Below are 13,302 nucleotides of genomic sequence, written 5' to 3'. Positions count from 1 at the left end.
TTTCTTTGAGTGTGTGAAACATTAGCATGGTTCCAAAAGTCAGAACTACACAGAATCATCTCTTTTCCTTTTCCAGCTTCCTATGCTTTGCACCCATTCTCCCCTACTTTCTGTAGGCAGTTACTCTACTTTATCACCTATTTTGTTTCTCTTTGCACAGAATGAACAGATAAATGTATATATCTTTTCCTTTTTATTACACAAAAAGTAACCCAGTACAGACATTGTTTCGCACTAGTTTTTTCATGTAACAGTGTATACTGGATATCCATGTTATTTTATGGAGGTCCTCTTCATTCTTTTTTAGAAGAATTGTGTGGATATACTCATTCTTTTTTTAAAATTGTTTTCAATGTTTATTTCCGAGAGAGAGACAGAGCGTGAGCAGGATAGGGTCAGAGAGAAGAGGGAGACTCAGAATCTGAAGCAGGCTCCAGGCTCAGAGCTGTCAGCACAGAGCCTGATGTGGGGCTTGAACTCACAAACCAGAAGATCATGACCTGAGCTTAACCGACTGGGCCCCTCGAGGTGCCCCACTCATTCTTTACTAAACTTCTCAATTTCTCTGGACATGCAGGTTGTTTGCAGTTGTATTTTCCAATTTGTATGTACTATAATGAACAATCTTGTGTAACGTGTATGGGTGCCTGGGTAGCTCAAACGTTCAAGCATCTCGATTTCAGCTCGGGTCATGATCTTGCAGGTCATGGGTTCCAGTCCTGTGCTGGGATCTGTGCTGAGAGCACAGAGCCTGCTTATAATTCTGTCCCTCTCTCTCCTCCTCTTACCATGCACACTCTCTCTCCCTCTCTCAAAATAAATACATAAACTTAAAAAAAAAAAAAAGTTTTTTAATAGCCTTGATACTAGAAGGACGGGTTGGTCAGAAATAATATCCTTGGTTCACACATTCCATGTTTCCGGTGTGGTCTTGCAGTATATATTGTTTTTGAGAAGTCTGTTACCAGCCTTAATTTTCTTTGTCCTAAGTTATGTGATCCTTTTGCTTGGAATCCCTGGTTTTATTTTTCCTTTTATTTTTAAAGTCTAATAGTTTTACTGGGATTTGTCTTAGAGTTTATTATAGTAGGTCAATTTTCCCTGCCATCTAGTGGATCCTTTTCATATGTAAAATTGGGTCTTGTTTCTGAAGTTTTTTTGGATTATAGTTTTAAACATCAGTTCCATTCTAATGTTTTGGTTTTTTTTTTTCTTCAGGGGTTTCATGTATGCACAATTATATCTTATTTGTCTTCCATTTCAAAAACTTTCTATTTTTACTTCATTGTCTCATTTTTATTCTTTTGCTTTCAGTCAGTGTATTTCATTAAATTTTTACTTGATTTGGGGGCACCTGTGTGCTTCAGTCAGTCAGGCCCTGCACTGATAGCACAGAGCCTGCTTTGGATTCTCTCCCTCTTCTCAAAATAAATACATAAACTTAAAAAAGAAATTTTTTATTTGAATTTATTGTTGAGCACCTTGTAATTTCATCTTCAGTTCTGATGTGATTTTTTTCTTCTATTTCTTACCTGGGTTTAGTCACCTCTTTTTTCATTTTATTTTGCTTTTGTCCATTTTTTTTGTTTGGTTTTTTTTTGGTTCCAACTGCCTGTTTAAGGAGATAAAATTCAGTTTGGAGTGTTTATTAAAAGTTTTCTGCTTTGTTGTTTTTTGGGGGGTACTTTCCATAAGTTTAATTGTTTTGATTTTATATTTACAGTAGTTTCACATAGATGAAGATTGCTTAAGCCTCTGCATTTCTATGAGCAAGGCTGATGTTTTAGGGGGGTTTTATAAGAATACTAATTCAAGATACCCTCTGTCACTGTAGTAAAATATGGTTTGTTAGATGTCTTTATAAAATTCTTCTTGTAGGAGAGAGGGTTATGTGTCTCTCAGTTTGCCTCAGTGGTAGATATGTGGCGATTGCTGGGAGGTGGGAGAATCAGTCCTAGGAAAGGGTTCTGGATGGGTGGTACAGGGGTCCCTGTAAGCATTGAAGCTAATGTAATGAGCTTAAGCTAAAGGGGAGATTCTGGCATATCACCCTACACAGAACTGTAGCTAGGCCTCTTGAGGTAAGAAGTAAAGCAATTTGTTGAAGGTCACAGCTCACAAGGGACATAGTTCGGATATGTCCCTTGTCAGTCTGACTCTAGTCTTAATCATGACACCCTGCTGCCTCTGCTTGTTTTCAGGAGCTCCGCAAGCGGTATTGAAGTCATTAAAAACAGGAAGTGCTGCTTTGATGCCTCCTATTTTAATGGTATGCTTTGTATTAGAAGCCCTGGTCACTTCAAGAAAGCCCTTTTAAACTTAAATCATTTTTTAACAATTTCCTTCTTTCTTTCTTTCTTTCTTTCTTTCTTTCTTTCTTTCTTTCTTTCTTTCTTTCTTTCTAAAGATATTTTATTTTATTTTAAATGTTTACTTTTGAGAGAGTGAGAGCAGGGGAGGGGCAGAAAGGGGGTGGGCAGAGGATTTGAAGCAGGCTGTGTGCTGACAGCAGAGAGCCTGATGTGGAACTGGAACTCATAAACTATGAGATGATGACCTGAGTGAAATCGATGCTTAACCGATTGAGCCACCCAGGCACCCCACCATCATTTCTCATTTAAAAAATTTCAGTTTTTGCACGTTGTGTGTTACTACAAAAAATGTTTGTAATTGCTGTTGCCATAAACCTCACATCTAGAGCACAGTATTAATTAGTTGATGGCAGAAGTTATATTGCCTCAATTATTAGAAATACTTGCTAGCAAAAATTTTTTTTTTGTTTTTTGAATGTGTAGAGGAATCGCACATTCCTTTATGGTTCTTTTGTAATTTTTCCAGATCAGATAATCAGCCAGTGAGAGATGGGTGCTAGATTCAGGAGCCGTCTAAATAGCATAAGAGGGGTGCCTGGATGGCTGAGTTAGTTAAGCATCTGGCTCTTGATTTTGGCTCAGGTCCTGAACTCACGGTTCATGGGTTCCAGCCCTATGTTGTGCTCTGGGCTGAGAGGGTGGAACCTTCTTGGGATTCCGCACCCCCCCCCCGCCCTTCCTCTGCCCCCCCCCAATAAATAAATAAGAACTTTTTCTAAAAATTTTTTTTAACGTATATTTATTATTGAGAGACAGAGAGACACAGCATGAGCAGGGGAGGGGCAGAGAGAGGAGGAGACACAGAATTGGAAAGTATTGATAGATACTAAAGTGAGAAAGTAAGGTGGAAGAAGGGATGATGGTGAATACTGTAATAAAAGTGATGATAGAATTTCAGAAAATGGAAAAATGTTCATATTATATACAGTGGCTTTTTCCAAATGTTCATGAAAACTCACTTAGGCTGTAAGGATAGTAAAGTTAAATAAGCCACTTCTAAAAGCCAGAGGTTATACAGTGGGTTGTAGCATAAAGAAGGCTTTATACAGTGCTTCTTTTCATTCATGATCTTGATGGGCCAGGTCCCAAGATGTTTCAGTAAAGGTTCCTGAACTATGTAATTTAATACTCTGCTCAAAGTAAATGCATGCTCTATTCATAGTGCTTTGTCAAGTTAAAATTATTTAAGCTTGTTTTCTCCTGTTTCCTAATTGTTGTGCCCAGTGACTCTGAAATGAGAAAGCTGTGATGGGATCCTAAGAAGGGAGTTAATTCAGCAAATAATGTGCATTGGTCATGTGCCAGATATTGTCCTGGACAGACGCACGCATTCATTCAAACACATTCAGATCTAACACCTACTTTTGATTTCAGACATAACCTTTTTGGTTCTATTGACTATAGCTAAAATAAATTGTTACTAAATTTGGAACTGTGCTCTTAAGTGTTGAAACGTGTGACATGCAGAATGTTTGGACTTTTCTGGGCTAATCCATATAATATTTAATTGATTCTTCTCCTAGGAGATCTGCCTGGTCTCTGACCAACCACTGCTGTTGACATGTTACAGTGAGTGCCTATTGTGGACGTACGCTTTTGCTTTTCTTAGTAATTTAATTAAAAAAGAGTATAATATGGTCATGGTGATAGAGTGAGAGGGAGACTGCTGAGGAAATGACCCCAGTCATAAAGTATGAAAGACCTGAAGAGACAGGGAACAAAAGTTTTGCCTGCCAGCCTGCTTCTTTTTATCTCCTGGTTTCTGCGTTTTGACAGAATTGATCTCCTCCTTCTCAGCAGTTTTACATGAGGACCAAATACTCAGATCTTTCTCCATAAAGGGTTTTAGAATATGATGGTGACTATGTGAATATTTAAAAATTATATGTAGTCTACTTCTTGTGTCTTCTTGATTTTGAAATAAAATATTGCTAAATGCAAAAGAATTTTTTTTTTATTTTTCAATAGATGAAATTTATTGTCGAATTGGTTTCCATACAACACCCAGTGCTCATCCCAAAAGGTGCCCTCCTCAATACCCATCACCCACCCTCCCCTCCCTCCCGCCCCCCATCAACCCTCCGTTTGTTCTCAGTTTTTAAGAGTCTCTTATGCTTTGGCTCTCTCCCACTCTAACCTCTTTTTTTTTTTCCTTCCCCTCCTCCATGGTTTCTGTTAAGTTTCTCAGGATCCACATAAGAGTGAAAACATATGGTATCTGTCTTTCTCTGTATGGCTTATTTCACTTAGCATCACACTTTCCAGTTCCATCCACCTTGCTACAAAGGGCCATATTTCGTTCTTTGTCATTGCCATGTAATACTCCATTGTGTATATAAACCACAGTTTCTTTATCCATTCATCAGTTGATGGACATTTAGGCTCTTTCCATAATTTGGCTATTGTTGAGAGTGCTGCTGTAAACATTGGGGTACAAGTGCCCCTATGCATCAGTACTCCTGTATCCCTTGGGTAAATTCCTAGCAGTGCTATTGCTGGGTCATAGGGTAGGTCTATTTTTAATTTTCTGAGGAACCTCCACACTGCTTTCCAGAGTGGCTGCACCAATTTTAAATGCAAAAGAATTTTAAAGGATTGTGGCTTCCTCTTTTTCGGGATTGGCATGCTTAAGATTGAGTGTTCTTAATCTTATCAGAAATTTTTGATCATACAAAAACAGAATAGTAAAATGAGCCACTATTTACATATTGTCTACTTTCAACAATTAACACGTTGCCAAGTCTGTTCCATGTATATCCCTCCCCTGCCCCATTATTGACTCAAATTCCAGACAAATTCTATTTGCAAATATTAAAAGTCAGTGTTACTAGACAATAGGAGACTCCCCTATGACGTTCATGTCATTAAATTTTAAAAATGAACAATCTGTTCAAGAACTGTTAAAGATTTTATTCATTTTATAATAAAAGTTACTACATTAAACAAGAGCATGGGAACTAATGTATTTAGGCCTTGGGCCCAGCCTTGGGTTTAAATTCTAGTTTTGCTGTTTATGAACTACATGACTTTGGGCAGGGTGACCTCTCTTCATCTCACTAAGTCTCAGTTTATTCAGCTGTTAAGTGGTGACAACACTAATTCTAATAGTATTGTTGTGAGTTCTAAATGAAGCAGCAAACACAAAGTGTTTATATATTGCCTTATAGAACATTTTCAGCACTGTTAGTCATTTTTTTTTTTTTAAGTTTATTTATTTAGAGAGAGAGCGTGCACACATGTGAGCAGGGGATGGGGAGAGAGAGAATCCCAAGCAGGCTCTGTGCTGTCAGTGTCAGACCCAGGACCGTGGGATCTTGACCTGAGCTGAAATCAACAATTGGACGCATACAAGACGGAGCCACCCAGGTGCTCCAGAATTGTACATCATTTTTATCCAGATTTCCCTAATCTACAAAATAGACAATTCTATTTACTTTTTTAAATTATTTTTTGGCAGTTTTATTGAGATAAAATTTACATGCCATAGAATTCACCCATTTTAAGTGTATAATTCAGTGATTTTTAGTAGATTTGCAGGGACTGTCACCATAATTTGATCTTATAACACTTTCATCACCCCAGAAAAGAATCCTTACACCCATTACCAGTCATTTCCCACACCTACTCCAGCCCTGGGCAACCATTAACTTATTTTCTGTCTCTATGAATTTGCCAATTTTGGATATTTAATATAAGTGGAATCCTGTAATATGTGACTTTTTGTGTCTGGCTTCTGTCACTTAGTATGTTTTAAGGTTCACTCATGTTATACCGTGTATCAATACTTCACTCCTTTTTCTTGCCAGGTAGTAGTCTATTACATGGATAATACCACATTTTGTTTATCCATTCAGAATTGATGGACATTGAGAGTGTGTGAGAGTGGGCGGTGAAGGGGGGAGGACAGTGAGAGAGAGAGAGAGAAGAGAGAGAGAGAGAATATCTTAAGCAGGCTCCATGCTCAGTGCATGGGGCTTTATCCCACGACCCTGGGATCATGACTTGAGTGGAAATCTAGAGTCAGACATTCAACCAACTGAGCCACCCAGGCGCCCGATTTGTGTGTTTTTAATTTATATTTTATTATATGATAAAATAATACAGTGGAGAGAAGCACTGTGCAAGGTTTTAGGGTTTCCTGAAGCTGCGTTTAATGTTATTTGCCATGTAGCCTTAGGAGGGTAAATATATGTCCTCTAGATCTCAGTTTCTGTTTTAGGTTTGATGTTTGTGTCCCCCCCCCCCCCCCCCCAAAATTCGTATGTTGAAAACAATTCCCCATTGTGAAGGTATTTGGAGGTGGGCTTTGGGAGGTGATTAGTGTGCTCTTAAAAGAGAGACCCTATTAGAACTCCCTTGCCCTTTCCACCATGCGAGGACACATGTAGAAGACGGTCCTTTTGTAGAACAGGGAGTGGGCCTTCATCAGGCACTGAATCCACCTGCATATTAATCTTAGACTTCTCAGCCTCCAGAAATATGAGAAATAAATTTCTGTTATTTATAAGGCACCCAACTCTGTGGTATTTTGTTAAATAGCAGCCTGAGCAGAACCATGAGAAATAAAGTTATTGTTTATAAGTCACTCAGTCTATGGTATTTTTGTTATAGCAGCCAAACAGACTAAGTTTCCTTATCAACAAAATGAAAAAGTTGGAGTAGATCCTCTCTGTGGTTCTAAGTCTGTGATTTATAAATCTGTTAATTTCTGTATTATCTTGGGAAATTCTCTGTGCCTCACTTTTCTTATCAGAAAAAAATGGGGATACTGACAAAATGGTATGTTGTTGTGAGGATGAAATAAAATTCTTGAACATAAAAAAATGCCAGGGTGTATTAAGTTATTTGGTTGTAATGGGGTTGTGGCCATTTTAGTGTGTTGGACCAAGAAAGCCTTAGGAGGGGATGATTTGACTATGGCCTTTGGAAAATCATTGATAGTAAATCAGTAATTAGTGGAGGAGGGAAGTTTTACCTGCTAATAATAGGTGCTATTTATTGAATGCCTACCATCCTGGAGTATATTAAACACTAACAGTAATGTTAGTTCATCTAATCCTCAGTCCTGTGAGCTCAGTGATTATGCCCCTGAAGAGAAATTAAAGGAATTGCCTAAGCCACCTAGTTAGTAAGTGGCTGCCTTGGAGTCCCACCTGGTCTCCAAGGCCATGGTCTTTATTTACTGCTGCACTAAACTGCTTTTCAGAGGGAACAGCTCTTTGGAACAGAACCCTCTGGCAGGGAAATTCTTCAGTGGGGGAGGTCTTTGCTTGGGAAAGGTATCTGGTATTACTAATAGTCCTTATGAGGTATAAAAGAGGTGATTATTCTATAAATAGTTTTTATGTGCCTTAGATTACTTTGTTCCATTGATAGTGAAGTGACATTTCAGTTACTGAACAAGGTAAAGGATTTGTAGTATGTTCAGTATTGTTTTTGTAGTTTCACCTCAGAAACGTTAAAAGTATCACATTTTTTTTTATATACATTGTTTTTTAAATGAGACTTTTAGCATGATGGAAAATAACTCTTCACATGTTCCACTGGCTTCTTTCTGCCTGGTAATATTATAATTCCATTTTTGAGTAGTTTTCCATTTTACAATTTTTTACCTTTTTTCCAGTGTGGTGTTTGGTATGTGCCTTCTACTGGCATTATATAAACAAAAAAATGTGATAGTGCCAAAATCTCAATTTGTGTTAGATTTCCCTTGTACGGAAGTTGGTATCCAGCATATAAATAATTGGTTACTAAAAATTAATTTGTATGCCAATTCTTTGGAATTAGGAATCTGATGATACATAATGAACCTCTGTTCAAATCTGTTAAACTCTTTATATCGGGGATATTGGATTTTGTCTGAGATCAGCTCAATGAAAGGCATGTATGTCTTTGCCAAAGATAGAGTAAGAACACTTCTGTCTATGATAAAGGCTGGGAGAGAGGAGTTTGGTGAGTACTCAGAGAAATTCTGAGGTGAAGAGGAGGGCAGGAGACGCCAATGGCAGGTGAAGAGGGGTTGGGATCTAGAAATGAGACCATGAGTTTGTGAAGTTATTAGGGTTGCGCATGCATCTTCCTCTGATGATGGAGGGAGACCTACCCAGCCAGGTGACCTCGGTAGACTTATTCATTGCCTTGGAGATGGAAGTGGCCCAGGCTTCTTGGAGCTAGTGTAAGACTGAGCCATGCAGGTAGAGAGCTCATCTGAGAGCTTTGGAAGCCTATGAAGAGGCTCTAGCCAGGAGGTACTCTATAGCTGGGGATGCCAGAAATTACTTTCCTGGAATTCTATTCTTCTGTAATTCTCTAAAGCAATATTCCTTTTTCCTTTGCCTCCCCAGTTTTGGTGAAGCAGCCAAACTCCTGAGAATTAATATAAGGAGAAGAAGAGCCAGAGATTTGAAAAATTAATAGTGTTAAAGAATTTTTAAAGCTGGACCTTCAAAATGGAAGTTTGGAGCTGCTAAAGGTTTGGTAGAATAGCTAGAATTGTAGAGAAATATTTAAGGAGCTAATAAGTTCCTTACGTTTCTGACCTTGTAGACATCAGTGTCTGTGGCTCCTTCAAAAAATAGGCAGGGCTAGAACGGTGGTGTAGGAAGAGCTATTTTTATTGTTTTTGAAAAGAGTTTTTAAGTGGTGGGCTGTCATTACCATTAGCAGTAGGTTTTTGAATTTTTGAAGTTAAGTTACAGTATAGGACTTTTAATGTTCAAGCTGAACTTAATATAGAATTTTTTTCAGGGTGCCTGGGTGGCTCAGTCGGTTGAGCGGCCGGCTTCGGCTCAGGTCATGATCTCACGGTTCGTGAGTTCGAGCCCCGCGTTGGGTTCTGTGCTGAGAGCTCAGAGCCTGGAGCCTGTTTCAGACTCTGTGTCTCCCTCTCTCTGACCCTCCCCCGTTCATGCTCTGTCTCTCTCTGTCTCAAAAATAAATAAACGTTAAAAAAAAATAAAGAAAAAAAGTTTTTTCTTTCAGATAGATTATTGATATTTTCATAGCAAACTTCAAATATTTTTCTTTCTAACCTTTCTTCCTTTCTCCCTCCCTTATTCCTTGAATAAACTAGGTCCTGATGCATCTGTAAAAGTGGTGTTATATGGCCATACTTTAGCTTTCAATTTTATTTAGAGGAATTGCAGTTTTGTCTAAATGTGTATTTTGGTCAAAACTAACCATTATTTTATCATTTTTATTTAAACTCTATCCAGAAAGATTGTTGTTCTTCCATTTAGAACTGTCAATATTGTTGTAAAACCAGTTAATAATCATATACTGGCATCTGCCATAATGAAAAATTACATACATTTTCAGCTTGTGATCTGCTTTTGATGTATCATTGTAAAGTTGAGTAATGTTTATTTCTGCATTATACATATACATATATATATACGTATATATATACATATATATACACACATACATACACACACACACACAGACACACACACATATGTTGAACCCAGTTAGATAGTGAGGATCTATATGTGTGCTTGCTTGTTTCCATCTCCACAATTGCTTTTATTTTGTAACAACAGAGGTATTCTGATCTGAGTTTAAGGACAGCTGTAGTATTTCTTCTGGAACTGCAGGCTAAGGAGCTTGCATTCTGATTTTGTTCATTGCCATTATGTGTCTACATGATGTAGACTTATTAGAGATGATTTAGTTAGCCTTAGGCTATCCTAATGGGTTTTCACTGGTTGTTAAAGCTCCTCGAAGAATCTAACTAAATTTTCCAAATAAACTGGTTGATTTATACTTATTGAGAGAGGAGTTCCAGTGCACCCACTCATGTCATCAATTACAATCTCTTATGAAGTGTAATTTGCCCAGTCTTGATTAAAAGGCTTGCAATTCTCTTTTCCTGATACGCAGCACATCCTCTGCTGCCCTCTACTGACTGCCCTTTGGTAGCACCATTGATGTGCATCTAACCACCATCACAGACCTGCCTTTCTCCAGCATCCCAATAATTTATATACCTGCTGGATCTGTGTGAGACTGTCCCAGTAGAAAGAAATTGGGAGAAGCTGCTTTGAAGGAAGAGCATGTACATGTGATCCTATGTTTGCAACGCCACAAGGTGTTGACATCCAGGTACTTGTGATAATGATAGGATTCCTAGGGTGCTTTACTTTAGTGTTTGTTTCATTATTTATACATTCATTTATTAGATACTTGTTGGATGCCAGGTCTGTCTAGCATCTGGCATTGTCTTGATCTGTTAGGTGCTTACTACCGTTTTGTTAAATGAGGAATGAATGAATGAATGAATGAATACAAAGATAAATCTCTCAGACTTGGTCTCTGCTCTGTGGGGGGCAAGATGGCAATTTATTTGGCTGCCCCAATTTTCCTCTTTTAATGCTCCAAGATTTTGAGAGAGATACTCAAAGTAGAAGATGTTTACAGATATCAGTTGAAACTTCATTTCCTTTACATACCTAGTTCTCAGAATTCATAGTGTCTAACCATAAAGGGCTCTCTCTGTTTTAGATAGAATTTATTTTGCATCTAGGAATGATGATAATTTACTTCCTTGTTTTTTACTTTTGATTAAAGGTAACTTGCCGTCATGGTTGAATATTTTCTTCATATTCACTTGTCTCTAAGGCACCTTATTTGCTATAAACTCTGACTTTCTGCTTCTTTCATATTTAATAAATTGTAACAAAATAGGTCATTTTATTTTAATGTTTATTTATTTTTGAGAGAGAGCGTGTGAGGGGCAGAGAGGGAGATAGAGGATCCGAAGCAGGCTCTGTGCTCAGAGCACAGAGCCCAACATGGGCTCGAACCCACGAACTGCGAGATCACAACCTGAGCTGAAGTCGACGCTTAACTGAGCCACCCAGGCGCCCCCAAAATAGGTCATTTTAAATGACCGTATGCGATATATGACATTTTCATTAAGCATGTTTTGAATTGTTTAATTCTTCCATTTCTTAACTTCATTTAGCAAGTTTTTAAGAACGTTTTTTTCCCTTGCTTTATTAATTAATTAAGGTCAGGTAAATATTCATCATTGGTTTCATTCCTTGTTTGAGAATATAATCCACTCAGATATATTTTGGTTGAATAAGCATCTTATGAAAAATACTGATCTATAACTATACCATTAGAGAACAGCCATGACTTTGTGTCATTTTACATTTTATTGTGGTGATGGTAGTGGATGGTTGTATTTTGAAGATTTTCCTTTATTTTTTTGTGTTTTGTTCATTGTTTTAACTATCTGTGAGATATATAAGATAACCAGAGATAGGCAAATTTGTTTTTGTTATTTATGTCTGTGCTAATGACTAGCAAAATCTAAAATAACTTTTGAGGGGCTTCTGGGTGGCTCAGTTAGTTAAGCGTCCAATTTTGGCTCAGGACATGATCTCATGGTTCATGGGTTCAAGCCTGACAGCTCAGAGCATGGAGCCTGTTTCAGAATCTGTATCCCTCTCTGCCCCTCCCCAGCTCTCTCTCCCTCTCTCTCAAAAATAAATAAACATTAAAAACATTTTTAAAATAACTTTTGAAAAACTATTTTTAATTGGAGCTAGTAGTACAGTAATCATTTTTCATTTCTCTTGTGACAGCAGTGAAAGATTGATGGAAAGGAGACTCTAGAAAGGTAAACATCACAGCTTTCATTTCTTGACTGCTTCACATTTTATCCACCAGGTCATTTGAATTGACCTACATACCCCAAAACTGTATTTCTCTTTACTTTAAGCTACTTCATCAGTTTCAACATGTTCTTAAAAAAAAAACAAACAATTTAGTGTTTCGTCATGCTGGGGTGGTTCAGTAAAGTAATGGAAAGTTTGAATAAAGCATTCATCTCAGGAGACAGTGACAAAAAATAAGATTGCTTCTGGATATCATAGTGTGTGAAAGTACATCTAGACTGGGAACTGAGACCATCTTCCTTTTTCACTTTATATGGAGAATACAATGGTGAAAAATTTGGTACTTCTCAGTGTAAAAATCAATAACTTGGCTTGTAAACCTTGGATAACACAGATGCTACTTTAAGGGTCAGCGGCAGCTGTCATTTCTTAGGCCTTGTGGGATCCTAGGAATTCCAGATGTTTTCTCATGGGTACTGGTTAATTGGGTTTTATTGTAGCAAGGCTGAAAACCTTAGTATTGATGGACATTTTCATTCAGAATAAATGGTAACAGATTTAAAACAGACACCATCTACAGCTCTAAATTGGAGTTTTGCTTCCTGTATCAATCGAGTTTCTCCATTGACTAGATGAGAAGGCTACTCTAGCTAACTTAAGTAGAAAGGGGATTTATTGGAAGGATATTATACAGCTCACAGAATTGATAAGGATGGTAATGTAGGCTCAAAATAGTAAGGAATCAAAGGCAGGTGGTTGTGCATCCATGCCAAAAGAAAAGTCTGATTAGGAAGCCAGTTCTGTTTCTATGACTGAGTTGTACTTGTATCGGTATTACCCCTTCAGGGCTGAAATTCCTTTGTGGGAGCATCCCATTGACGTCCTAGAGCAGCAGGTCTCTTATTTCCAGCTTGCACAAGTCTCTGAGATCAAAACTGTTTTTATAACAGTTCTTACATCATTTGCCATTTGCACTGATGATTGCAGAAGCAATGGTGGGCAAAAGTTGCCTTAGCATGAATCAAGATAGTAGCACGTATGTATATATGATATATACATATATATCATATATACATACACATGTATACGTTATACATATAAACTAAATGTATATTGTGTATATATACATGTATATTATACACATATGTCAAAAATTTTTTAATTTGCTTTTGAGAAAGAGTGTGAGCGGGGGAGGCACAGAGAGAGAGGGAGACACAGAATCCAAAGCAGGCTCCAGGCCCTGAGCTGTTAGCACAGAGCCCAATGCAGGCCTCGAACTCACAGACCGCGAGATCGTGACCTGA

General features: G+C 37.8%; 1 protein-coding gene across 1 annotated transcript in view; it reads left to right on the top strand.

The window, feature by feature from the left end:
• Nucleotides 1-3,920: 3,920 nt before the first annotated feature.
• The window catches only part of SESTD1 (SEC14 and spectrin domain containing 1), a 116,615-nt gene continuing 107,233 nt past the window's right edge, over nt 3,921-13,302 (top strand). Inside the window, 1 exon segment of the mRNA XM_030325266.2 lies at nt 3,921-3,941. Within this exon segment, the coding sequence (XP_030181126.1) occupies nt 3,934-3,941 (8 nt within the window). The 5' untranslated portion in view covers nt 3,921-3,933.

Source organism: Lynx canadensis, chromosome C1 (assembly GCF_007474595.2).
Source record: "Lynx canadensis isolate LIC74 chromosome C1, mLynCan4.pri.v2, whole genome shotgun sequence".
Classification (NCBI taxonomy): Eukaryota; Metazoa; Chordata; class Mammalia; order Carnivora; family Felidae; genus Lynx; species Lynx canadensis.
This window is presented reverse-complemented; position numbering and strand designations above follow the sequence as displayed.